The sequence below is a fragment of the Ornithodoros turicata genome, chromosome 1 (genome assembly GCF_037126465.1).
Source record: "Ornithodoros turicata isolate Travis chromosome 1, ASM3712646v1, whole genome shotgun sequence".
NCBI lineage: Eukaryota > Metazoa > Arthropoda > Arachnida > Ixodida > Argasidae > Ornithodoros > Ornithodoros turicata.
Genome location: NC_088201.1, coordinates 27,691,339 through 27,718,133, shown reverse-complemented (window position 1 = coordinate 27,718,133; position 26,795 = coordinate 27,691,339). Strand labels below are relative to the sequence as shown.

At 45.2% G+C, this 26,795-nt stretch overlaps 2 protein-coding genes across 6 annotated transcripts; one reads left to right on the top strand and one right to left on the bottom strand.

Annotated features, from left to right (window-relative positions):
- Positions 1-248: 248 nt before the first annotated feature.
- Positions 249-26,735, bottom strand: LOC135377758 (NADH dehydrogenase (ubiquinone) complex I, assembly factor 6-like). Its single transcript, XM_064610412.1, has 10 exons — positions 26,531-26,735; positions 24,567-24,666; positions 24,396-24,476; positions 24,218-24,259; positions 24,093-24,149; positions 22,485-22,587; positions 22,155-22,288; positions 20,747-20,842; positions 648-704; positions 249-516 (listed from the first exon to the last, which is right to left on the bottom strand). The coding sequence occupies exons 1-10, from the start codon at positions 26,659-26,661 to the stop codon at positions 388-390; spliced, it is 930 nt and encodes a 309-aa protein (XP_064466482.1). The 5' UTR covers positions 26,662-26,735; the 3' UTR covers positions 249-387.
- Positions 996-18,844, top strand: LOC135377756 (major facilitator superfamily domain-containing protein 6-A-like). 5 transcript variants are annotated; one of them, XM_064610409.1, is made up of 8 exons: positions 996-1,182; positions 1,232-1,394; positions 1,472-1,602; positions 12,201-12,289; positions 15,255-15,517; positions 15,614-16,655; positions 17,997-18,149; positions 18,340-18,844. In XM_064610409.1, exons 4-8 carry the CDS (start codon positions 12,205-12,207, stop codon positions 18,480-18,482), a joined length of 1,686 nt encoding a protein of 561 aa, XP_064466479.1. In that variant the 5' UTR covers positions 996-1,182; positions 1,232-1,394; positions 1,472-1,602; positions 12,201-12,204; the 3' UTR covers positions 18,483-18,844. The 5 variants fall into 5 exon arrangements, with proteins under 5 accessions (XP_064466479.1, XP_064466477.1, XP_064466481.1 ...); XM_064610407.1 differs by lacking the exons at positions 996-1,182; positions 1,232-1,394; positions 1,472-1,602 and adding an exon at positions 8,025-8,282; XM_064610411.1 differs by lacking the exons at positions 996-1,182; positions 1,232-1,394; positions 1,472-1,602; positions 18,340-18,844 and adding an exon at positions 8,025-8,282 and having other exon boundaries at positions 15,614-16,512; positions 16,578-16,655; positions 17,997-18,084.
- Positions 26,736-26,795: the final 60 nt, after the last annotated feature.

The following is a 26,795-nucleotide window of genomic DNA, read 5'->3' as shown; positions in this document are numbered from 1 at the left end:
AGCCCTCTCCACGTTTTGACCACGGATCGACACCGCCACTTTTCCTTGAAACGCGACTTCTAATGCTAATGCATTAAAATAAAAACCTTCTCTGACACACATCGTTCAAATAGCCATTTTGAAGGTGTTTTTCGAAGCTACCTTTGTCTATGCACTTTTGGAAACTCAATTTGGTTACAGAATATACTTATACGTATACACACAGCGAACAGTTGCATATCTCCAGATGTTGACACGGACTAGTGGCACAGAATCGTACTACCAATAAAATGGCATTTTATTTCCACAAACAACATTCAGATTGGGTCGACGTCCATGTGCTTACAATATATCATTGCTCTTGATGCTCGGATATCGTGCCTTCAGAAGCCTTATAAATTAATTCACCTAATATCTCTTGAAGAACTTATGCGTCCAGAGCGCTAAGGGAAGGGTGTGGTTTCGCTGTTGGAGCCTGGCGTCGAACACGTTGAAATCTGCTAAGCGCAGCCTCTGTAGATACTTGTCAGATGACACCTAAAAACGATAAGTATTGCAGGTATGTTGTTGACGTACATCGAGAGAAGACGTCACGCGCCACGATAACAGAAAACGGTGGTTTTGTGCATAGAGCAGCGACTCAAGGTTACGGCGACTGGCAGACTCACCGCTGGCAAGAACACTGTCCTCAGGGAGAGTGGTACCTTGTGCTGGAGACTTCGAGCCTGCAAAAAGAAAATCCTCGTTGAAATGCTCCTATACTGATCGGTGACGTAATTGTGTGTAGAATACATTTATTTAACTCATTACTCGGTTTGTAAAGCAGCCCTAATAACGCCAAACTTCAATTCCTTTTTCTGTAATGTACCCGACAGCCTGGGGCATACGCAACTTCCATACTGCAATCAGAGGGTGCGGGTTCGAACCCCACTGCTGATGCCTTTACTTCAACTGCCAGCGCCGTATGCGGGTGATGTTTGGGGAAGTTGCGGTGCATCAAGTGGCAAGGAAAAGGGAAGGGCGAAAGAGGGAGAGGAAAAAACGATATAGTGGCACAGGAGAGGGAAGGTTGTGCAGTGCCTCTTGCTCGGGGATTCCTATAGTCCCGCGGAACTACGCACCACATGCAAGCGAAAATATGCGAGCATCCTTCACTGGGATGCTCCCCGAATGCCGCGGCAACCGCCAGGATGATTGACGAAGGTACTCCGCAGCTCCGTAGATAATTTATGTTCACCACACACCGTTCCAGGCGTCGACAAGAAAGTTGTGCCCAAAGTCACGGCGATGTTGATTCTCACTGAAAACGCATTCCCTTTAACTACGATCATTCCGATAGGGTAGCGAACGTGTGCTGCTGTCGATCATCCGAGCATTCAACTTGAGATGGCGTCACCAGTATAAGACGACATCAGGTAGGCGTATTCTCCCCATTTGAAACCTTTCACTGAAAGTAGTGGTGTGCGTGGCTTCAAGCTATGATTCCATTCAGGTTTGACATGATAGCGACTTGGTAACCTACACCACGAACGGCGACAGTGACGTCGCGCCTTGCGCTATCTTCAGCGCTGTCGACAAGTTGCAGACACGACGGTCCCTGTCTGGGCATCGGCTCAAGTGGAGGTGGGTGCTACGACTCTTTTGGATACTCGCATGCAGCGCGTTAAAAAGGAACATCAGATGAGGTGCTACGTATTTGCTGGGCATGCGAGCACTGGAAAGAAAGAATGTCACATGTGTTCGCGCATGTCACCATTTTGATGCGCTAAACAGGGCGGTAGAGATTTTTTAAATACCAGTTTAGTCCGTGTAACGTTGGCTCTATAGCGATGCAGACCTCCAGCGAGGTCACATACCTTGTCCATCCAAATGTGTAGTCTAAAAAATTAAATGCGCTCGTCACCGTTACTGCCTTCGCCCATCACTGACACAATCAGTCGCCTAAAATATGCACAAAGTATAAAACTCTACGTCAATAGAGCTGTTTGGGTGGAACGTGGCTATATAACCTACACAAAAAAAGAAAGAAAAAAGCATTTCATCGCTAGCTCGAATATAATTTACGAATAGTTTTAGTTTGGTATACAGCAGTGGAGCTTCGGTCACTGTTTCTATATTGTGCATCATGAAGAGGGGTAACGTATGAGAGGGAAGAGCGAGTGAGGTTTTCCTTCCTTCTCACACATTACTCCCCCACCCAACCACATACACATTTTAATATTGAACGTATTAAAACGATCTCAAAGTGTCAACGCAAGACGTTGAAGCAATGCACTAAATTTCTCACCATGTTGAATGCAAGTCTCAAAATACCTAATTGTTCCGCTTACTGACATGGAGATGTTGCCCTTTTCATTTTTTCATCTACCGTCTCTCTTTGCCCTCTTTGAAGAAAATGGAGATGATTGTATCTTTGTTTCTTATTAGTGCGTGTATTCTGAGGACTCTACCTATGTACTTTTCGGGAAAGCGCTCGCACACACAACACGAAAATACCAGTAATATAACACATATTATTTATTGAGTTTCTGCTACGTTGTAGTTGAGGAGACCGTGGACTCTGGGTCCCACACGACCATCCCGCAGCAAATTCTGCCTCGACGAAGATAGTATCGGAGCGCACTTTCATGTCACTTATTTCTTCTGGGGGTGGGGGACGTCTTCCAGAAGGTGTTCCACGAATACTGCTGCGTGTGCACTACATAAGTTTCCCTCGGTGAATTTTAATACTGGTATTTTAGAATGGCCTGTACACATTGGGTAGCCCGGTGAATTTATAATGCGCCAGTGGGATCGTGAAGTCTTGTTTGGCTTCATTATCTATACTCTTGTTGTCCCGAGCAGGCTCTGACCCGAACTCTCTGTGGTCCACTGTGCTTAGTTTGATAGTCAAAGGTCGCACTGACTATTAGATAGCAGTATCGCAGCTTACTCCTTGCTTCCCCCCCCCCGTTTTTGTACCTGGGGCTGTTTTCTGCCAAGTGCACACTTTACGAGTTGTCCATGCGCACACTTCTTACAGAGGGTGTTGTTTCTCTGTACTGTTGTAGCGGATGAGGCAATGAAACATAGACGGACAAATACAACGCAAGCTTCACACGTTGAGGAGCGGGTAGCTTGTGTAATTGGTAGCAACACTCTGACCGGCTATCAAAGGGTGTGGTTTCGAATCTCACTGCTGGCGCCTTGACTTCCACTGCCACCATTCAACTGAAGTTGTTGTTATACACTGCATATTTTTAAAATAGAACAGCTACGATAATCGCACAGAAGTCGTTTTTGCGAGTGGGTTATACGGCCACGCGGACATTTTTTGCAAGACTGTCTCACCTATCAGACGACTAATCCCCTAAAGTTCGTTAGTCAACATTTTAATTACGAGTAACAAGTATTCGGTTATATGTGGAGCTGAACCTGCAGTGAGTAGATCGTCAATGTAGGCTAAAACAAACTGCGGATTCCTGGACATCCTGTGGCGCGTTCCGTAGAGGCGTATGCGAGGACTCGCAGTCCAAACGGGGTGGCGATTGCGGTATTTCCTACGTCCTTGGGTGCCACGAGTACGTGATGGTACACTCATACCAGATCCACTTTGGAGAAACTTTTGCCTCCAAATGAATTTCCTGCGAAGGCCTGGACGGGATATGGGACGGAGGGTGAGACCGTCGAAAATGTCGGCGTCTATTATTTTGTCGGCAATCTCTGCCAAGGCTTCGAGAGATGCTGCTAGATGTCGCGCACGGTGTTCGGTAGGCGCTGCCGGAGGTACTCGCGCATTAGCCATCGACCGTCGGAGCCTCGTCAACCAATAACTGCTGCAGTCGGTGGAGTAGCTGTGATGGCTTTCCGTCTCCGAGAATTCCTGGAGCTGCCGCAGTCGTTCTTGCGCTGATGTAGTTGTGCACCTGGTCAACGCGTTGACGAAGGGCATCATAATCATATCATAAGAGTTCTGCGCGGCGGTGACGGTGATGACGACCCGCGCTGCAGCCGCTTCGTTCTGTCCGGGCGCTCCCATGAGTCAGTTGGGGCGTTAAAGAGGGTGAGATCTCCTATCTGCAGCTATTGAGTTACGGGTGTAATAGGCGTAATATTGTTCTTCTACGCTTCGTAATTCTATTTACAAGTTCTTGTTCAATACTTCTTCTTCATAACGGGTGCAGCGTTAATACAAAAACGCACTTTTTTCGGAGCACGTCCAACGCACTTCCAGTCATGGGCAGTATCGAAATTACATTTATCTTCGATACTATCTTTCGATACATTTTGTGTATCGGTATTAGGTATCGCGTGCCAAAAATGAGAGTATCAGAGTATCGGTATCGAAAATACATTTTTAGTGCATCGCGTATTTTAACGATACTCGATACTAAAAAACAGACGCAAATATTGAGGAACGCCTTGGACGTTTTCTCAGCGTGAAAACGTCGCGCGCACGCCGTGGCCTTGCACACGCGGCGAATAAATGCCAGCGAGGCGACGATCCGAAACGCATGGGACGCGTACGGAGCGGGTGACGCGCGCCACTGTTGCTATATTCGTCGACCACAAATATATGTTAGATCATGCTGATGCTCTTTTTTCCTGTTGTTCCCGCGTTCCTTCATTCCAGACACGATTAAAATGTTCACGTAAATTTAGTGTGATGGATAATGTCTCAAAAATTTATGCGAGCTGCTCATACGCAGCCTTGCCTGCCGGTGCATGATGGTTCTGTCGTCTCGGAAAACGCGCTCAGGCGCGCACGAATATCTGTAGCCGACAGACTCCGGCGTACGCCCACACGCACGCCGAGCGCGCTTGCCTCCTGAAAACGTCGGGAAAACGCTCCATGCGGTTAGGCCTTTAGGGTCGGCGGCGCTCGCTCAGACGGTAGTACAAGCCAGGCCGCAGCGGCGTAGGCATGTCAACCATAAATTCGCTCGAAGCTTACGTCCGCGTGCGCGCTCCATCGTCAACGTCGCCGCGAGAAGAGGCCCTGGGCAGTGCTCTGGGACACGCGCGGCTTCTAGTTGGTTCCAGAAAAATATCTTCCGTCTGAACATGAGAAATTGGTGTTCTGAGGCTGGAACACATAGAGAGGACAAATACATACAAAGCCACAAAGTGCCTAAGAAATTAATGATGGAAGTCACTGAAAAGGTTAGCCAGCTGTAGGACTCGAACCCACATCTTCTGATTTGGATCTTCTGGACCTTCAGGTTTGTCCCTTCAGATGACGTGCCCTTGGAACTCGCTGGGGAGGTGTGTTAGCTTAGCTCAATTGGTAGAGCCCTGGACCGGTAACCCAGAAGATGTGGGTTCGAGTCCTACAGCTGGCTTTTATGCATTCCTTGCAAGTCCTTGCATGCATTCCTTATGCAAGCCCTTTTATGTCTTCCGTCTCTTTCTACGGCGGGCGCACCGAAAACGCCCAGCGTCATCCATTGTGGCTTTACAGAGGAACAACCCGGCGACTTCTGGAACTGCGCTGCCCGATGTCCCCCTGCTCAGTGCGCAAGAGGACGTCCACTTAAGTGTGGATTCCACGTCTGTCATGCTGAAAGAATAGCCACCGGCATAGCTTGAGCACGGGTGTAATACGTTACGGGTGTACCCGTTCTACAGCTCACAATTCACACGGGGCTTGCAGCTTTTCGCAAACAGCAAAGTCAGAGGCTACCGGGTAAGTACTGCAATACCAAACGAAAAGCAGCAGAAAAAAGTTTCAGGTGAAGAACATTATCTTAAAGAATTGTTATTTTGCTAGGCTGCTTATGGAAGCGATCGTTTCAACGTACCCATGGCTTCAGTCCAATTAAGTCAAGGCTAGCTGCTCAGACAGTGCAGCTTCATTAAATCCATGCGGTCGGATACGTTTAAACCCTTTCAGAAAGAGTGCGCTATAGAAATACACGAAAGGTTCCAGAAATAACGGAGATTTTTTTTTTTTTTTTACTTCCCGAATCAGATTACAGTAAAAGCTTTATTTATTCGGGATTTCAGTGATGTATCGAAGTATCGACGATACAGTATCGAGTATCTGTATCGAAAATCAATTTCGGTTCTGTATCTTGTATCGGTATCGGAAATACAATTTTTGGGGGTATCGAGTATCGGTATCGAAGATACGTTTTTGAAGTATCGTGCCCAGCCCTGCGCACTTCGATCGCATTGGTTGCATACGGACCTATCGGATTCATCTATACAAAAGGTGTCACAGCTAACAACTTAAATTCGACGTTTGGTGCCGACACAGTCGGCGGGCTAGTTTGGTAGAGTTCATAGCCCATTAAGCCTCTGATCGCAAAATAAACCTCGATCTCGCCGAACGCGAGGGCCGGAGCCGGCTGGCTAAAAGCCAGGTGTCTAAAAAGGCCGAAACGCATGGAGCGTCTTCCCGACGATTTCAGGGCGCGCTCGCGCTCGGCGTGCGCGTGACCTCGGAAAAACAATTTTTCAATTTCCAACGCGCGCGTCTCGGGCACGCCATGGGAAGTGACGTTCTGCGACAACCAATCGTGACCTAGAAAAGAGATGAGAGGAAGTGTTCTCTCTGCATAATGTGAAAAGCCTGGGCACAACTAGAGGGAGAACATGAGAGAACTGATGTTCTGAGGCTGGAACAACATAGAAGACGAACACACGACTGAAACCAGCGAACGTTTAATTATCACAAGGCCATATAAACACGACTCGTGAGAAAAAGAGGAAGCCAACCTAAAACAGAAAGGAACCAGGTCAAGCGAAAGTATATCGAAAGTAGGGAAGCTAGGTCAAAGAAGGCATCTGTAGGCTGGATGTCCTCTCTGCCACGCTGTTCCCCAATTCCTACCAGTGATTTTCACCATGACGGCATCGGGCTCTCAAGACAACGAAATCACGACCTACACTACATTAGAGACCCGGTCAAATGGCAATCGCCTATGGGAGAGCCGGGTCATGTGTTAGTTACGCTAGTGGCCCCTGCAAGCGCCACATAGCATTATTGGGGAGAGGAAATGACATGTACACTATTGTCATCATTGCCACAGTCGTTCGTCTGCTACACAGGGCTACAACACTGATCTCTATGTATAAAGGCTACACAGGCTGTTGCTAAGCACGCGCTACTCTCTTCCGTATCTCTTCGTCGTTGTCAACAGAGCCCACCATACATTGTCGCGGTTTCGGCAAATCACGTGGTGACAAATAGTGCTAGCCAGCGCCAAATCCCATAGCGAAGCGGCGATTGCCGGAACTACTACCCCGGTGCTGAGAGCTTTGCGGATGTCCAGGTCTCTAGTATAGTAGTAGGTCGTGAACGAAATATTCATTCTTGAAGTGTCCAGGCGTCCTCCGTTGTGGAACATGCGTTGTAGAGAATATAAAAATCACGTACGATCGCCCGCCATATCGCTCGTTCTATAGACACGTCCGATGCGTTTCGGGCAGTCGTATAAACGCGCGCGCTCTATCACCGCACGAGCAAGGGCGCCGCGTGCGCGCAGCAGCTTTGAATTTGCGATTTGTGATTTTTGCATTGTGGATTTCAGGATCTGCGATTTTAAACGCTGGGATATCGCGGCGTACTCTAAGTTCACATGGATGCGAATAATTGTCTTTTACATTCACCCGGGATAACTTTTGACTCCAGCAACTCTCGTTTGATGGGGAAGGATTTCACTATCGTTTCCCCTCTCCCAAATGCACTGCGAAAGGTATGATTTTTTTTTTTTTTTTTGGGGGGGAGGGAGTGACAACCCTCTGACTACGCCACTGCAATTAGGTGAGACATAATGGTTTGTACAATATCCCTCACCTGAAATCAAAGCGGGCGATTGGAAAACATTCTCTTGGGGCATTCGAGTACGTTCATTGTCCCCTGTTCCAACGCTAAGTACCGAGTGTAGACCTTCAATTTTACAATTTCAACTTTACAAGAAAACTTTCCAATTGCGCGTTATTCAAGAATGGCGCCATTTCGCGTTGGAAATGTTTACCGAGTTTTGCACCGAGTGGTACGGCAAGCAACACTGCTCCCTACTTGTAGTCACTGACGCTACAACCAGATGGTGGTGCATGTCTTAAATCATGGCGACCGGGTCTCTTCGATTTCGATACATTGATTCGTGAAAGCGTCATCGGGGCCCATTCGAGTTAATTATCTGTTACGTTACCGTACTGTAGCATATGTTCCTCTCCGAAGACAGTGTTCGCGCGGTACCCTTGTTGGCGACAAAAGAAATACCGGGAATAAATGGCACGCGCGCGTGCGATAAGGTATCGAAAACCCTGAGGGACACCAGTCGTCACGTGAAGCGTGCCGCCAACGAGGAAAACGGGTAATGTTTCGTTCTCTTTCGTGCAAAATGAGGGCTGTTGCGTGAACTTTTGATGTTAGTTCTCTATGTTAGCAATGTTTTGTTTCAAGTCTGCCTGTGTTCATCGGATTGCTTAAATGAACCGGCAGACTCGAACACCTTCACCATGTACTCTTCTTTAGTGAAAACTGAAAGGCGCTCTAATTTTGAAACGACGATAGCTCGTCGCCGAAACTTGGGCAGCCAGCCCGGAGCGACAGAGTGATGTGTTCGCGCGCATTATTCGGACAACAATCAACAGGCTTGGTCGAAGAGGAAACGCGTCTCCGTGCATACCACCGGTGCACGCATCTTGACATTGCGTTGGTGTCAGACTCTGACCCTGCACATGCTGATCGCACACTGTCAAGTTGGTGCCTTCTTATGGCAAGCCTCGAACCCAGCTTTATAAATCAACAGAGTTCAATAAATAAAGAACTAGCGAAAAGGTCAGTCGAGATGAAGTGACAATATTCTTCGGGCAGTCGTCGAAAAAGCACGACAGCGGCGGGATTTGAACCATGCACCTCTTGATCGCCTGTCTTAAGGCATTGAGGCTTGTGTTGTGTTTGTCTGTTCCAGCCTCAGAACAGTTACTTTCCACCGAGTTCAATATTCTTCCGACCCCAAGGCGGGGGCATCAGGCTTTTTTTTTTTTTTCATCAGGCTCTTTTTCGTATTTTTGCGTACTACCTTGCGCGCACGTAAAACTATTTTGACTAAAATGTCGATAAAACACCGCAAAAACTAAAAAAAAAAAAAAAATCGTAACGTGTGGTCACTTAAGCTCTAGAGCCGGCGACTGATTTTGAGACTAGATTTGTGCTCCACTGTGAGTTGCATGTCGGTCACATGTATAGATGACAACGTGCAAAGGTTCGTTCAACAGAGCCTCGTTGTCTGGGAGGTTCAGAAGAAAAACGACACTACATGTTCACATCCGGTGTCGGCTTTACGGTGACGTAAGCTTGAGCTGCTGTACTCTGCGGACGATACGGCGGTGCGCGAACGGTCTAGGGTGACTCTGGGCCTCGTACGAAAGAAAGCATGCGGTTTTTGGGCTCGTTTCGGTTCAGCCGAAAACGAACCTCGGAATTAAATCTGAACGGCATCCGCGCTGCTCTCACATAGTTTGTAATGAAAAATCAGCGGAATAAAAACACGCACCGTGTATAAAAGACCGACTGTATCGTGTAGCGGCTTGCGTGGTTCTATATTTTGCACGAAACAGCTGTCCCGCTGTGAGCGGTACTGAGACCGTTTGGGAGCTCATCAGGCTGACACCAGATTGGGATTCGTGAGGGGGTTGAATCACAAAAGCGGGGTATGGCGCTATGACGGGGCTATTTTTGAACGTGATTTCCTTCTCGCCCCCTGCACTTTGTCGGTCAAGTCAAGTTGGTGACAGATTCCCTCTCCAAAGTATCCTCCTTACCCCGTTTGTGAATGCAGCAATCTTATTTGGTTGGACCAACTTCCGACCACTCTGAACTGTCTGAGTGGTTCCCCAGGTTTCGCTGTGAAGTTGGCCCAGGATAGGGCAGGCAAACAACTCCGTAACACACATCACTTTCATCTGGAGAGTCTGTGACACCTGAACCTGTTGGCTTTTCGGATTTTTTTGGCCTCGTTGGGTTGGGAGATTTTTCTTTTTTTTTTTTATTTTCTTTGTGTGTGTGTGTGGGGGGGGGGGGGTGTTGGGAAAACCCCTGGTAACACGACCTTAGTTCCCAAACACAACCTGGAAGAGCCCTTAATTTTGGCAGACATCTGTAGCTGTCATCACAATACGTCGTGCTAAAGACTGGGAGGTGGTGTGTTCGAATCCTACCACTTTCCCTGGGTTTTCCGGCAGACTTTCCAGGCGAATGTCGGCACAGTTCCCCCTGAAGTCGGCCCACGACGCACACTATAACCCTCCTGTTCACCACTCCTTCCTGCTGTCCTCTCTCCATTTGTCCCCGTATGTACGCCGCTCATAGCCACAATTGTTTCGCGGCGCTAACACGAAAAAAAAAAAAAAAAAATTCGTTACTGCAACACTTTTGCATGTCGTGGCTGTTGTATATCGGCGATTCGCTCCCCTATGCATATGGATGCTCTAGAGCCATAATAATGCTTAAATGTTGCTCTAGTGGACGTGCATTCCTCAGGGGGTTTTTTTCTTTCTTTTTTTTTTGGGGGGGGGGGGGGAGCGCTCGGATGAGCAGGAGACCGAAAGATATATGTGACGTCTGTCGAACACTCTCTCAGTTGTGCTTCTGGCAAGAGCGAAGTGATTCACAATAATTAATAGGATGGCTGTGTTTGAGAATTGTTGTGTCCGTCCCAATCTCCTCCGTGTCTCTGGTTCCTCCTTCTTCAAGTATGCACCAGCTAGTCAGCGTCCTCTCTCTTTTATCAATCAATTAATAGGATATAGGATTTGCATGGCTGTAGCGTTACTGAGAGGGAGTAAATTGCCCGCGTCATCGGCTTTCAGGTGCTTGCGTAACAAAATGTACTGGGAACGTACAGGGAAATAGGCATGACCGCAACAGCATCCGAAAACTTTCAGAAACCTCCGATATACTGTAAAACCCTCGGTGCTAGAGAATTTCGCGAATTTTATAGGCACGCGAAATTATTCGAGCCAGAATTGACGCTTCGAAAGCGATGCTGCAACCGCGAACTTAATATTCGGAGTTGGTTGTACGTACACATTACTAGTAAGCGGCTGGAAAGGAGTGAACTGTCAAGGAACAGAAAGCTGTCACGTAGTAGAAAGGCGTTAACTGCTTTCCAGCATAGGCATGCGTAATGCGTATCACAGAATAAGTGCGTATCACGTAAGTATCACAGAGTAAACCGCTGAAACCAGGAATTTCGGCAGCCAGATTTCGCCAAAGAACGGCAGCCGTAGTCAGCCTTCAACCTCCGACTGTGCGCTTGTCACGAAGCTTACGAGTGTGCAACCTAAACTGTATAGCCGAACATAAAAAAATCATTATTGGACGCGTCTTGGTGAACAAAAGCGTATTGTACGTAGTCATCCTTTTTTTAAACATCCAATTTTGTTATTGACTCCTTTCTTTTCAGTGGCTAGCGAGGGATGGAGCTGAAACTTGAAAACCGTGCATAGTTAAGAATTCTACGTTCCGGTATGCGCGGGTAATACTACGCTGCGGTAACGCACCCTTCCGAACTGTTAATCATGTATTAAACCGATTCTTCATTCTTGTAAAAAGGCGAGAGAGGAATTTGTTCTCAAAAACGCTGTACTCTGAAACGAGACATCCCCAGATAGTGCGGGGGCCGATTTGTACGTGCGTGGCCCGGATTACACGCAGGCGTTTTCCTGTCTCGCATTGCAACCGACAACATTCACGCGACAGGAAAGACACTTTGTCATTGTCGCTGTTCGTTGTTACATCGGTAGCAGTACCTTAATGTATGCAGATAATCGACTGATGTTCCAGTCTGTGTAAGACTACCTTGAATGGAGGAATCTTTTATGCGAGTGGAGGAAGATAAAACTGCAGTCTGTGAGTACTGTTCTTATTTGAACGTCACGCGCGAGCAAAACTCCATAAATAATAGTGATAAGGACCGTCTTTTCTTCATCTCTATCGTACGGCATCTGGGGTTGCACTGTCGTACTCAAATGTAAAGAAAGAGAGAAAAAGAAATTGGACGGACGTCCATTCCTTTCGCCGTTTCGAAAACGTGAGCGCACATTTTTTCCTCTCCTTGCTTTCTGGGAATACCTTACACGAGGCAGCGGTGGCAATGCACAGTTTTGTCCCGCTTCCCGTTGGAGACGCGGATCTTAGAGTGAAACGGAGGTACATAAATAGGGTCACTAAATTGGCGCCGATTTGTTGAGCCGATTTTTCGAGACTCTTTGGTACTTTGTTTCAGAGCCATGTGGCGATGGGATGAACTACTTCCTCGTGCTGTCAATAGGAAGCTGCTGCCTCTCAAGGTCCACTTCTTCTTGTACTTGGCAGGTAAGTACGTCATTCTCGACTACGCTGGCCGATAGAAGTGCGCCGAACGGGTTTTACGCGAGCTGGAGATTATGCGATATTTAAAAATTGTGCGGATGGCGAGCGTGCCCCTTTAATGCAGTGGCCCAGTAAGAAAAGTTTCGCTCACTCACAGTGACACTCTGTTGTTGTTGTTTTTTTCTGTTCAAGCGAGTTGTACTATAGAACATGATGTACAGCTCTGGATAGGGTTGCCTATAACGCGGAGAGCGCGCGGCTTTTCAGTCGCAGCGCCACCCTAGCGAGAGATCCACGAGAGGCAAAGTGTAAATTTACTTCAGGGAGGATGGATGTATCCTTGCGCCATTTGGTCTTTGGGAGGTACTTCGCTAGTTTCGGAGTATTTCCTTGTGGATACGTTTGTCGCGCAGTCGCTGGTAGAGCCAGATATTACGGATACGGAGAACAGCTCACGCATTACACGACGATTCAGTTATCATAACACGTTAAAGGGACTGTCGCATCCGTCCCGGTCCATTCCGAAACTATAGCGCCGTTTAGCTCTTCGTTCATCACCGACAATAACGGCGAAAATTCGACGCGAACGAGTGGAGTAGTTTCTGTGCAATTTGATCAATTTGATGCAATGCACGGCAAGAGCAGACGTCGGATGTTGAGAGGAGGAGAAAACGTCACACGGACATAGACTTGATGGCGACCGGCTAGGCGGGCTTTCGGCCGGACACCTGCAAGTCGCGGAGATCTGTGATCGCGCGTGAAATGTCGGAATATCGTTTAGGTTAGCGCAAGACGTGTTCCACGCGACATGGTGGCGTCGGAACCGACCCTCACAAGCGAAAATCGGTGTATTAACGGGGGATTTTTCACTTAGTATGTATAGGGTGTATGCACATGACGTCAAACAAACGCGTTTGCCGCCATGGTAGTTTCGGCGCATCGATTCGAGTTGATCTAGCGTTTGCTCGTAAACGAAGCCTCGAATAGTGATTGCTCTTTGCAAACCTTAAAAATGCTACATTCCATATACTACGTTTAAGCGCATATTCTGATCAACTCTGCAAGGGAGCCAGATCTCGTTGTCGTGAGAAAGTTTTGAAATACGTGTGGCGCCGGTCCCCTTCTTTTTTTCCGAAGACACTGTCGTTTTCTTTTTCGAAAACTACCGTTGCTGCATTGAAAAATCGCGCAATTCGTCATCTTTTAATGCTGCCACCACGGAAGGCGACCACAAGTGGGAGGAGCTTCGCGCATGCGACGTACTGCTATGCGAACGCGAAGCAGACGAGCTCGGAGCTGCGCTCACATTGGTGTACCTGGCTACGTCATCATGATGTTACTATCGCTGCAACCTCCTTAGGTGCAGAACCTTTAAAACTCGTATAGTTAATATGTAAGCTGCTTCCGGAAGAGAAATTTGGCCAAGTAGACTGTGAATCGGTGCCAAACATTACTGTATCAAACACACGTTTCCGGATGCAATAGTCCCTTTAAGGATGCTATTACCTTGACACCAACAACACAAAAGGAATAGGGCGTGATTTATGAGCGGAGCAAAACACAATGTACGCTCTCCCTCTGGAGAAGCGCGACAAACGTATTATAAAACTGAAATTATTGCAACAGAAATTCTGGAGACTGTTCTCTAAGCTAAAAAAGTCAGTATTAAAAAGGTGATTTGCCTATTGACCTTTTTCGACCGCCTCAATGCTGCAGAGGTCACGAAAAAAAGAAAAGAAAACAGACAGAAAAAGAAAAAACTTTCGGTCAGCACGGCCAAAGCTTCAAATATAGAATATATTCTGTCGTACTGCTTTCGCGATTCAGTTATGAAAGACAATGCCGATATGTATGGAATCGAATTGGATTTGTACACCTCGAAGCGTACTTAGCAATAACACAGTTTCATCGGCCGGAGCTGGATCAGGGCCACTCTAGCGGCGTTTGGGAAAGGTGAAAAGAGAGAGCCTGTTTGGGCTAGGCTATTTCTGTAAAACTGGAGTCGTGTTCGTTGCATCATGAGCCAGTGGCACCTTTCTCAATATCCTGAAGCCTGCACGTAGTTTGAGATATAAATCGTCAGTGGTATGCAAATGAGGCGAAACCAGAACTACGCAGTTCTCAGGCGCAGAAACGACATCGCTTCGGCTTATCCGGGCTGGAACGCGCGACACGAGCGCCCTTCCCCTCCTTTTGCGCCGGAGAAGTGCGTAGTTCTGGTTTCGCCTTATTTGCATACCAAAGTTTGGCGATTTATATCTCAAAGTACGTGCTCGTTTCAGGATTTTTGAGAAAGATGGAGGGTGGATTCAAATAATGCTCGCCTCCAATTCTGTTGTCACGCATTTTCGCAAAAACATCTAGTTAAAGAGTTAATTATTGAATTTTACGTAATTAGTCTTCCAGTAGCAGATAACGAACGTTATGTTCAGTTCAACATAGGGCCCGATGCTGAACTGAACATATATCTCCCTGACCACGGTCCCTGACTAAAGTGAAGCTGGCTCACAGCCATGCGATCGTGCATTATAGTTAAAGGGGTTGTGACACTTTGATGAATGTGGTTCATTACATCGTACACGCACTGTAGTGCATGCCAGAGTTTTGTGGAAAAAAGAATTATTTTTATTCTTGTCTTACTTGGCAAGATATAAACTGTCGAACACACACATGCATCAAACTGACGTCAGAGGAACCATTCCCATCGATAGTCCTAAGCACGTGACCTCTCTCGAGCTGCCTCACTGGCGGAGACGCTCACAGTGATGTCAGAGCCAGATGAGGTTCGGTATTCGCAGTGCCGATATTCAACGCGTCTGTTACCCTCCTTGCTGTAACATCGGAATGCATGTTTACCTTGATGCAAATTATTGTCATTTTATATTTATTTGCATAACTTGGGACCAAGTGTCACCTCTAAACAGGGCTCAAGTTTGACTAATAATAATGAATACTGGATTGTGTGCAGCCCAGGCATGCGTGTACAGCTATCTGGCAGTGGTCGGTCGCCAGAATGGCATCAATGCTGCCACTACTGCCATCATCTTCGCTCTGACACCTCTGGCTGCTGTGCTGCTGAAGCCAGTCTGTGGCTACATTGTCGACCGAACTCAGAATGTAACGGCTGTGATCCTCATCCTTCAGCTGCTAGTTGTTGTATCACACGGCACGCTGTTCTTTAGTCCAAGTATACCAGTGCCAGATATCAGGGGTGATCTCCATTGCTCTCAGGTTTGCCATTTAGGTCTATCTGCTTGTTTGACGAATATATTACAGCATCCCCAGGATTTGTGAAACATATCCGACACTTCCTTTTCTTTCTTTCAGGGCCATTTCACTTACTTTGGTGACCAATTTCAGACCAAGGAATCTGCACCTTGCTACAATGCCACCTTTCCTATTCGTTGCACGCTTTTCTGCAGAGATATACCTCAGGAAGGCGCTGTCAAAGCGAGCATTGAAAATATCACTGGCGCTACTTTTGAAATCGCAAATGTGTCTTCTGTTTGCGCCTCCTTGGTGTCCAAGGGGTGGACGAGCAGATCCTCGGACACTTCCTGTGCCCTGCGATGTTCATGCGAGACGGGTGTCTCCAACTACGTGTCTAGTGCAGAATTCTGGATGTACACCGTGTCAGTTGTGATTGCCTTTGCTGTTACAGCCACATTATTCAGCATCACAGATGCCGCCGTTTGTGAGGTGCTGCAAGATAATGTGAACGCATTTGGATTGCAGAGGCTTTGGGGTACAATCAGTTGGGGTATAGTGAGTCCGTTCGCAGGTTTTCTCATCGATACAGCAAGTACGCCTGGTAGGACAGATTACACTCCGGGGTACTACATGTTTGTAATGTTTATGGTGCTGGACATGCTTCTTATTGGTTGCATGCCAAAGCTGAAAACTGCAGAATTGTCATCTAATTACTTCTCTGATCTCCGTAAAATATTTCACGGGGTTGAAATTATAGTGTTCACGTTGTGGACTTTCATTATTGGTGCACTTATGGGGGTAGTGTGGTCGTTCAGTACGTGGTTTCTCGAGGACATTGGTGCACCAAAGCTTCTCATCGGACTCACTAACAGCGTGATGAGTCTGTGTGTGGAGTTGCCATTCTTCTTTTTTTCAAAAAACATTTTACAAGCTGTAGGACATTTTCTGTCGTACTCGCTTTCTTTTGTCGGTTTTGCCATCAAATTTACAGGATACTCATACCTGTCAAATCCCTGGTATGTACTTTTGATTGAATTCGCTGGAGGTGCCATCTTCCCACTTACTTACTCTGCCTTGACAGTATTTGCCAAAACTGCGGCCAAGCCTGGTACATCGGCTTCTATGCTCTGCATTTTGGGTGCTACATTTGAAGGCTTTGGTGAGTGTGGTACTTTTTATGACACTGTTATAGATAGTCGCTTAACTGGAGGTTTTTCAGACATTCATTTTCCCAAAAACCTGGCAGCAGTATGCCATAACACTCACACAGAACTGAACACCAGAATACATGGATATGGACGGGACTGCAAAAACTGTGCTGAAAGGGCACTGTGATAAAGTGTTCAGTATCTCTGGCCATATTCAGGGTTCCTAGCTTTCCGTTGGAAAAATACCAGAACTTAACAAAATACTGGAAATTCTGTGTTTTTCTGTACGAAATATAACAATGACAATTATCATACACTACGATTGCAATGTCACCGCCGTCGCAACTCTCGCACACAAATGGCAGCACAGAAATGTCTTTAAAAAAAAATCTGGCTTGAATCTGGCTAGATAACATATAGTCAGGCTTCATGCCTCCCAATACTTGCAACAGTGCTCCGAAGTAACACAAATTCCTAGGCAGCACAAAAGTGTCGTGCATTCACGTTCTCATGATTGGTATGAAAGCATAACTACTCATGGTAAATATTGTTGGGAGTATTGTAACTGAAGCTCCACTGTACGTCAGCTGACAAATCGATCGGGACTTGAGAGAATAGAGTAGACAAGGACCCTACAAAAAGTGCGAGGCGTTCCCCTTTAGTGTATGGGTCTTGCAACTATTGGAGAATATGCTGTTATTCCCTTGAGAGTTTATGATTGGCAGCTACGATCTGCCAGAAACTATTGCGACAAAATGGTCTAGGATTCATGGCGAAGTGGACAGCACTACCTTTGTACCCAAGGAGAAACAAAAATCCTACCTTTCAGCACCCAAACAATAAAGTTTGACTTTGTGTTTCGAAACACAAACTCTGCATTTTTCTGTGACCGAAGTTGACACATCTCCACATTTGTTCCAAAACGTCCTTTTGCAACTTTGCCGTGGCTCAAATGTGGATCTCCTAGAGCAGCGAGATAGCGAGATATTTGTCGAGTTTGGTGCAGTAGTTATTTCTCATATGTCAAAGCCAGCAGCTGATGAAAAATCAGCAGGTGCCGATGGTGGGAATATGACAACATCATGATCTTGTCAACGTATCAGCGTGCAATGTTGGCGTAGTGTAATGGTAGCAACCTGACTGGCAATCAATGATGTGTGGGTTCAATTCGTGCCACCGACATTCACTGGCTTTTCGTCAGCTGCTGCCCTTAAGATCCTTGCTTGGATGTTGATGAGGCATAAAGTTGTGTTTGCCTTAATTGTTGACTCAGCCTCTGCGATTTATGTTAGATCTCTCATATGGCTAAAACTGGGTTCTCCTGAACAACTTGCGCTTTATCGTGTGCATAGGAATCGCTGCGGGAAATATGCTAGGTGGATTTGGCATTGAGACAGTTGGAAGCAGACTGACATTCCGATATATGGGCTACGCATCATTGGCCTGCGCTGTTCTCTGCACAGTGTCTTGCATTGCAATAAAACAACGTGTCTCTGCCAGTACAGGTGAGTCTAAAGTATGTATATCTGTATGCATTTCTGTGCTCTACATTGGGACCATGTTAAGCATTTTTTCAGTCAGCATTTGTGCGTACATAGAATGTACAGCACTAATGCTGAGAACAGTGCCCAATGATATTGGGACTTATTTCATCATCATTACAAGAGTTTTCACTGTACTTTTTTTAACTTGCAGATACAAATGAAGAAAGTAATCTCACGATTTCAACAAAGCACGGCAATCACTGCACAGCAAGCAAAGCACAGTATTGCTCAGACGAAGACATCAGTGGTACTAAAACAACCTGGGCCGAACAGAATTCTTATGGCACTAGTTAACCAGCTGCTTGTAGTAGCTACTAGGTGGCAGAAGCTACTGATATGTATTGTTAGGTCGAGAGTGGTCCAGTGTGCATAGCACCAAGGCATCTATGGAGTGTAAACAGAGGTGTGCAATGTAATATCATTCTGTGCAAAATATTGCAGATCTCATTGACCCTCAAAACCAATGCAATTGGTTGTGACTTGTGACAACCCTGGTGGTTCTGTTCACTGCAGAACTGCCACACCAATTTTTATATAAAAATGTGTTAAGGTTTTTGCTAAAGATTCCTTGAGGTGTAAAGCTTCATACTGCGTGATTCAGAATGACACACTGTTTGGAGGAGCAAGTGACTGCTTGATTAAAACATCATTCCTGAGAGGAAATTTTTAGTGATTAACCTGGATGAGCACATGGATGAGACCTTTGGGTGGTCCTTTACAGAGTAACTAAATACTCTAATCCCACATGGCTGAACCGTGCTTCAGCTGGGGATGAACCAATATTATGTAAACCAGGTGCATCGTGCAATCTCTGGTGCTTGGCGTACACAACCACTTTCAAGATGGCACAGAAATGAAACTGTGTTCCGTGTTACCTTCTAAGTAGAATACAGAATATTTTTACTGAAGATACATATGAAACTCCATCATTTCTGTAATAATGCCATAGTGATGTTTTTGATAATAGTAAGAAACAATGCAGACACCTGCTGAGAAAGCAAATAATCGGATAGCACAAGGTACCAGGAGTTTGAATTTCCGATGAGTGATAATCAAACATTATGGTTAACTCTACTGAACTTGGCAAGTAAAGGGACGTGATCAGATATACTGCAGTTTAATGCCAATTACTGTGCCTGCTACCTTTGTTTTCTGATATCATTGTTATAAGCATTACATTAGTGTGTTCTTCATTGCGAATTAACAATGAATGAACAACCACTGAGTTTTACAGTAAGTCACTGTCGAAAGAATGTCAGGGCAAATAGCACTCTTGATTGTGACGGCTACAGCGGGTCAAGGGGCCAAAAAACTTTTTGTTTTGTTTAGTATTGATTTCATTCCAGAATTTTCTAGTTTCCTGTTCAGCTCAGGATTGTGGTCAACGGTGAGGCTATCGGTCGCAATTTTGCAGTGGCCAACAAAAACAAAATGAAATGACGTTTAACAACAATGTGGCTGCATGGTGCAAACTCCATTCAGGAATTCTTTTCATTCCTGTTCCAGCAAGTGGTGGTCCTAGTGGTGCAAATAGAATTGACATCACTTAGATTTTGTTTCATGAGCTTGGTTGTTAGGCAGCATAGGCAAATCTATGACAGAAGCTGATGCATCCACTGCACCAAAACTCAATGAGCTCACATGACAGACAGCATTGGTGTGCCATGCCACATAGGTCAGCATCTCAGGTTCAGAAGAAAAAAAAAACAGGAATGAAGGACAGGCATGCAAGAAGTGGACAAACCAGGTTTCAAGCTCCCTGCCGCACTGCTGTTGAAAGTGCCCATAAAGTAGGTGAGGAGGAAAACTTCTCTAGCCATGGACATCATGCTTTGGAAATATCCACCCTGGACTAAGGCATTCCCACTCCCAATCCTCCTCCATCCTGCACGGACTGGTCATGGTGTAACATGAAAACATGGTAGGGTTGGGCTGGAGAGACATGCTGGCACCCTATGTGGGTTGGCCCTGGCAACCCGACATCTAGCAGATTTTTTCGAATTACTTCCAACAAACTTGTTCACGCCTCTTCATCTTGGATAATAACAGATTTGTCCGTCATCATAGCTAAGGCCTATTGTAAAGCAGGAGGGCATAGACCTCCAGACAAGCACAGTGAGACTTGAAATGCATAACCAAATCCCATTACAAACATGAAAGTCTAAGCAGACCAGGGAACGTACTCTGTTGTCAAGACAACAGCGGCATCACGTGACCATCTTTGTGATCAGCTTTGTGTGTCATGGTTGCAGTTTTGCATCATGGGGGTCGCCTGTGCCTCAGTCAATAAGAGCACGTACAGGCGCTCGACGCATGCTGCTGGCTAGGTTAGAAACATACGCACTCCGGCAGAGGTCGCTGAGCCCTGCTGCTGCTGGTTAGCATATTGTGTTCTTGCTACGTCTTATCTGGTTCTCAAGCAGAACATAACACTAGTCAAGGCAGTGTACGAGTAAAAGACTACAAAGACAAGCCTGCTGAATAAACAACTGCTTAGTTTGTTTTCATTGTGACTTGTCACTGCCACAAGCATTGAGAGAATCCAAGAGAACACTTACAGTCTCCAGGTGCTGATGAGCAGCACTTGCAATTTCGTATATAACCTCTTTGACGTCACCCTTTCCTTGAGCCACTGCTTCTTGCGAAACCTTATGCTATAACAGTTAAGGATAAAGGTGATCAATAATTACTGTTAGGTTGCACTCACAGGGTGCACTCCAGGTGATCTCTATCACACCACATATTGAGAACAAGTACTTCTACTTGTATCTTTTCCTCTCTTTATTGCTCACTATGATAAAATTTCTTCAAACAGCATCATACTCACAGTCCACTTTCTCATGATAAAAGCAGTAGCCCACCTCCTTACAGTATTTCTAGACCATCATTAATCGTGACATAGGTTATACATCACAAAAAACTGTCACGGCATGTGGCATGATAAGGATGCTTTGAAATGTTTGTAAACAATCTTGTTTTGCACATAAGCTAGCACTGCAAAGCACTGACTTGAAGTTCACTTGACATACATGGCCAGCTGGGTAAGAGAAGCTCTCACAAGGAAATCCGCCCAATGTGCTTGCGTTGCCGTTATTAGGATGTGGCGATAAGCTATGACAAAATGATTAGTTAAAACTGTGCTTTGGACATGTTGGTAACCTACTGAAGTCATCATTAAACGCGCTAAAAGGACGGACAGAGAAGACAACGATGTCAGGCGCTCTGTGTCATATCGTCGACTTCAGACAAAATGATATTTGTTTGGTATGATTTAATCAAAACATGGAACTTAATTGGTGCCAAATAGTATTATACACTGTTTCACCACGTGCATGGAATGTAAGTGAGAAGAAAGATAATTGAAAAGCAAATTTAGTTAAACTGGATTCCAAGATCTTGTTCTTCCAACCACTGGTGATTTCACTTGCAGTCCCCACTAATCACTGATAAACATGACCAGAGTTCAGAATAAATGAATGCTGTTGCTTGTCTCCACCACCCCATTTTATTACCTCTCTATGTACAATTCATGACTCTAGTTTCACGCAGGAGGGACAAAAAATAAAGTTTGAAATTACTGCAACAAACAGTGAAAGAATACAAACTCTGTACTCCAAACAAAATTGTGTATGACATGTCGTGAAACAGGTTCCACGCATAAAAGAGGGTTTTATTATGCCTTCCAGGAATTTTATTAAAACGCCAAGCAGTATTAAAAATTTTTCTACATAACCACGGTACCCAGTACTGGGAGTGGAATGGGAAACTAAGTGATATAGTACAATGCTCAGGATGAATAGTGCAGGAGAACAACACGTCAGGGAATAAGCACTCAACGCGGCCTGTGTCCCTACATACACATGAATCAGATCCAATTTGCACAGCTTGCTGCCTTTATAGGGGGGAATGTATGTCTTCTCTGCATAATTAATTTATTACTAAATAGGACAAAATCAATCTATTTACCTTGGCCATTGTTTCTATAGGCAGATAGACTCTTCCTCTTGAAGCATTGAAAGGAACCCCACGAATAAGATTTGTAAGACCTTGGAGCCTCCCAACGTGGCTAGCAACATGATCGCACTGCACATCTTGTATACCTGAAACCAATCGTTAGGTTCAAAACCCTGTTCATGTGCACCACTGTCTTTCGACAGACATGTGTCCTGTTTTACATGTCAGTGTTCTATAATGTTTCATTAACTTTTACAGCAAACGTTTTAGTTCAGCTCTCCTAGGCAGACCCTTCATATTTGTTGGCCTGTAACAGGAAAGACTTTGTAGCAGTAAGCTCACCAGATGCTTGCAGGATTAAATATAATGTTGATGATATACTCCTCTCTGCATAATCTTCTGCATTTTGCAAAGTTGTGTGAGGTCTATCTGTAATTAAGTCCTCCTAATAAAACACAAAGAACAGAAAACTTGATTTCATCAAGCAATATGCATGTTAGGAAGACTTAACATTTCCACGTTTTGAACATTGAAAGATTGTGGTGTTCTTATGAAACACCAATAAACATACTGTTCCCATGAAAATACTTTTAAAAACATGTTTACTTTATCTAATCATGTAAGCTATTTGAGAAGTGCCACAGACGGTCTGTATATTTCCAGAAGGGTTTAGCTGTGATAACTTTTGTTGGTGAAAATGGTAGCTTTCCGCACACCCAAGTTCAGAAATATTATATTTTGCAATTCATGCAGGTCTATTGCAATGCTGTCTAGTTCTTAGCACCAACATTAGTGGAGGCTAAATATATTGTATATAAAAAAAAGAAGAGCTTGCACACAATTTGTGTCAACAAGCATAGCGAGCCGACAATACACAACATCTACAGTCAAACCTCGCTTTACAAACACCCTTCGTTTCTCAGAAAATCGTTCGTAAATCGAGGTCTGAGGTGTGCAGTGCACAAATACCTCACAAAACCACGGAAAATTGATTTGAATAAGTTTTATTTTTGAAAATACTGCGTAATTGTGCTTTGCACCATACTTTCTGCAGGGTCTATCCTGTTTAGAAGAGATGACAGAAGTCTGACACTTGACTCATCCACCCGGTCCTCAAAGTACCGTATCGCGCGCGGATGAGACTGTTTCCAACGGCAAATATCACGCTTGTCACCGGCTGTCAGGACTGAACGCCTTCTCTTGGAACGGCAAGATGTTTCCATCTCGGAGACCTGGTCCAAGCTCACAACCATTTGGCTGTAATCGCCCGAATTATTCTTTCAGGAAATGGTGAATCATGTTTGTGGAACGTAGTGGCGTTGGGACATTGTATGTTTGACCTTGGCAGCATGTACTGAGGAACTTTCATTATCCTCCGGTTCATTGGCCTGTCCTCTGTACGTTCGTAATGCCCGTTCGTATATCGAGGTCAGAATGGCTTGGCTACTTTGGGTCCGTTCCTTCATAATCCGTTCATAGTTCGGATATCGAGGGTTCGTAAAGCGAGGTCAAAATACACGGAAAAAGTTTGGTTCCCTGTGGAGCCGTTCGTAAGTTGAGGGAATTCGTATATTGAGGGTTCATAAAACAAGGTCCGACTGTATTTAGATCAACTAACACAAATATGTTCATTCCATAAAACATTGTTATTTTTGGGGAACGATCACAGTGCTGCAGAAGGTGCACATGTACACAGAGTGATGCTTTCAACTAAATCTGAAAAATAGGTCTAAATGGACTAACGTAATGAAGTGTGTTATGTCACTTGTTCACAAGGTCTTTCAGGGAGAATGGAACATTGGGGTCCATTGCCAAGTATTTTAGTGGTTGGCTTTAAGAATAAAATTATTATAACAATGCCTTCATTCTATCACACTCAGTTATAAGGAACTGACAGTTTCCCTGCCTATACATAGGTTAAGTGGAATAATGATGATGCATGAATAATACCCTGGAATCAATCATTCTATTCAACCAGTGCTTGGACAGCCGTTTGGATTGCACCGCCTACAAAAGAACAAGACATGTAGTGTGTATTATATCAAGTACTGCTTGTTGCCCGTTAAGGATATTACCAGTGCGAGCTCCATTGCAACAGGTTGCTGTGGAGGGCTTTCCTGAAAGAGAGAGACAGCGAGAAGATTTTTGGACGGCTACATTCGAAAAGGGTTGGATGCCTGCAATACATAATGTGGTACACATATTTTCTTTATTGCAATTTCCTTTATATGTAGCTCTTCTCAACTCACTTACGTTGTAAATGTTTTCAAGTGCATCTCTCCAGAACTGAATCCTCATGCGTCCAATTTCTGGCTTTGAAACGAGGTCCCTTATCTTGAATGAGTATAAAACATCTTTAGAGCATCTTGAATCTGACATACTAGTGTTGCTAAAATGAAGTGATTTGTGCCAGTGCTAATATACCTGTGAGAGTTCAACGTTGAAAGCTCGAATACTTATTGCACTGCGACGAATGTCTTTTGGCAGCAAAAGACAGCAGAGAAAGTTTTCATAATCATATTTCCTAAACGTGAGATACATGAGAACGTATAGTTAATAAGCTTGTTTCCAACTTCTGAGAATATACTGCCGGGCACGAAACAAATCCCAAGGTGCTCGTGTGTGTGTGTGCGGGCGGGAGGTGGTGGATAGTGTGGCACTTTTTCTCAAATTTCGGAATTGCTCCATGATGTAGTGAAGGGAGGACTTTGAAGACTCTTTAACCAATGTCCATGTATGCGTGCATAATTACTTCGTAACAATTAACTTGAGCTTTGTTAAAACAAACAAAACAAGTGTGAAATTGGGGCAAAGTTCAAACCAGGGAACATGAGAGAACAGGGAAGGGTAATGGCCATATTTTTGTTTATGGCTTCCATTTTTGTTACTCCCATGTTTCTGTTTCTGATACCATCATTTCAGTATCATTTTTATGTTCCCATTAATGAAACAGCTCTTATGGGGCTGCGAGTGGACACCGCCTTCAGCTGTGAGGTTTATGTCCAAATGTTACTTTAGAGCAGATAACGACACACGTCGCACAGGTACCCTAGTTCCCTTCAGTGGTCTTGTACATCTTGCAGGATTTGAATGAAACTCTGTGGAAATGTATCTGCGCTCTGCATAGTGGCCTACATAAAAGTCCAGCAACTCTACATGGGCGCAACCAGACCTCCTCTCAGGGTCACACTCACAAATGGACACTACGAAAACTGCACTACCAGTGCCAGTGGCGTAGCCAGAAAAATATTTCGGGAGGGGTTCTATGGGAACTTTACATGGGGGAGGAGGATTGCACCCTCGCTTCCCTCTCCCAAATGCACTGCCAAAGGTACGATTTCGGGGGGATTTTAACCCCCAAAAACCCCCTCTGGCTACGCCACCATCTACCAGCGTGCATACTCATGCTATGTCGTGGTGTGCAGATCTCTTTTGCAAGAGAGTGATGTACACCGAGACCAGCTAGTGACGCACAAATTTCTTCTGACGCTTCCCACGTTATTGTGTGGTATTCCAGGAATGTATTACCCGCCAAATGGAGTACTTAGATAAAAAGAAAAAACACTCATGTCGTTGCATTGCAGTAGCAGCCATTACCCTAATTTAATACCAGCTGATAATTTTCGTAACGTCCAAACACAGCCAAAGACACAGACGTCCTCTGTGTTACATGTCTAATCTCTGTCCGTGTCTTGTCACGTAACGCAGAGGACGTTCGTGTCTTTGGCTGCATCTCGACGTTGTGATCCAACACCCACTACCCCATCTTGCACCACTTTTGGATCATTTTCGGTGCTGTTGCTGCTTCCGCTAATGGAGAAGGGTGATACGAGTTTCCGTTTTCGTTACCAGCTCCTAATTTTCGGTAACACACAGTTTCTGTAATAATGTAAAAGCCTGAGTCTGGGCACACAGAGGGATGACACGAACACACGACTCAAACCAGCAAAGTTTACTAATCACAAGAACACCATGTACATATGTGATTGGTAAACTTTGCTGGTTTGAGTTGTGTGTTCGTGTCGTCCCTCTGTGTCAGTTTCTGCTACCATTACGTCTGGTACGTACAGTTCGCTGGTTCGGATACAAGGAGCACGCTACATCATCCCCCAAAATAATGGTAACAGCATGAGGGTTGATTTTTCTTTCCTTCCTTTAACATTTGGTTTAGAAAACATGTTAGTGGAACATGAAAGATGAAAGAACTGATGTTCTGAGGCTGGAACAACATAGAAGGGACAAATACATACAAAGCCAGAAGATGTGGGTTCGAGTCCTACAGCTGGCTAACCTTGTCAGTGACTTTCATCTTTCATGTTAGTGGAATTTCTGAACGGCTCTATGGACCCTTGTTAAAAATGTCTGTAGACACGATGCATTAGACGTACTTCAGAATATCCATGCAGTAGTGAGCATTGCTCTGAGGAGTTACTTGAGTGAATTTGTATCGTCGCTCATTTGTGAAGAGAATTCTATAGTACTTATGGCGCATAAACGTTTTGAATGCCCTAGCATTCATCACTCAGCTTATAGCCTTATAGCCAGCCTATGGTAGCTAGAAGGTAGCTAGAAGCCAGCCGACGTGATTTTTTGTCGGCGGCAGCCGGCGGCATCAATCGGCGCGGAATCCACGTGATTTCCAGGAGCCACTCA

What these genes read in the sequence shown, in the direction of transcription:
- LOC135377756 (XM_064610407.1), top strand. Translation starts at nt 8,131, where the DNA reads ATGTTCCTCTCCGAAGACAGTGTTCGCGCGGTACCCTTGTTGGCGACA. An exon ending in TGCTACATTTGAAGGCTTTG is followed by an intron (nt 16,656 to 17,996) that starts GTGAGTGTGGTA and finishes TCGTGTGCATAG; the next exon opens with GAATCGCTGCGGGAAATATG. An exon ending in ACGTGTCTCTGCCAGTACAG is followed by an intron (nt 18,150 to 18,339) that starts GTGAGTCTAAAG and finishes TTTAACTTGCAG; the next exon opens with ATACAAATGAAGAAAGTAAT.
- LOC135377758 (XM_064610412.1), bottom strand. Translation starts at nt 26,661, where the DNA reads ATGAATGCTAGGGCATTCAAAACGTTTATGCGCCATAAGTACTATAGA. An exon ending in ATAGAATGATTGATTCCAGG is followed by an intron (nt 22,588 to 24,092) that starts GTATTATTCATG and finishes GTGTTTTATTAG; the next exon opens with GAGGACTTAATTACAGATAG. An exon ending in CTCATCAGCACCTGGAGACT is followed by an intron (nt 705 to 20,746) that starts GTAAGTGTTCTC and finishes TTCTTTTTGCAG; the next exon opens with GCTCGAAGTCTCCAGCACAA.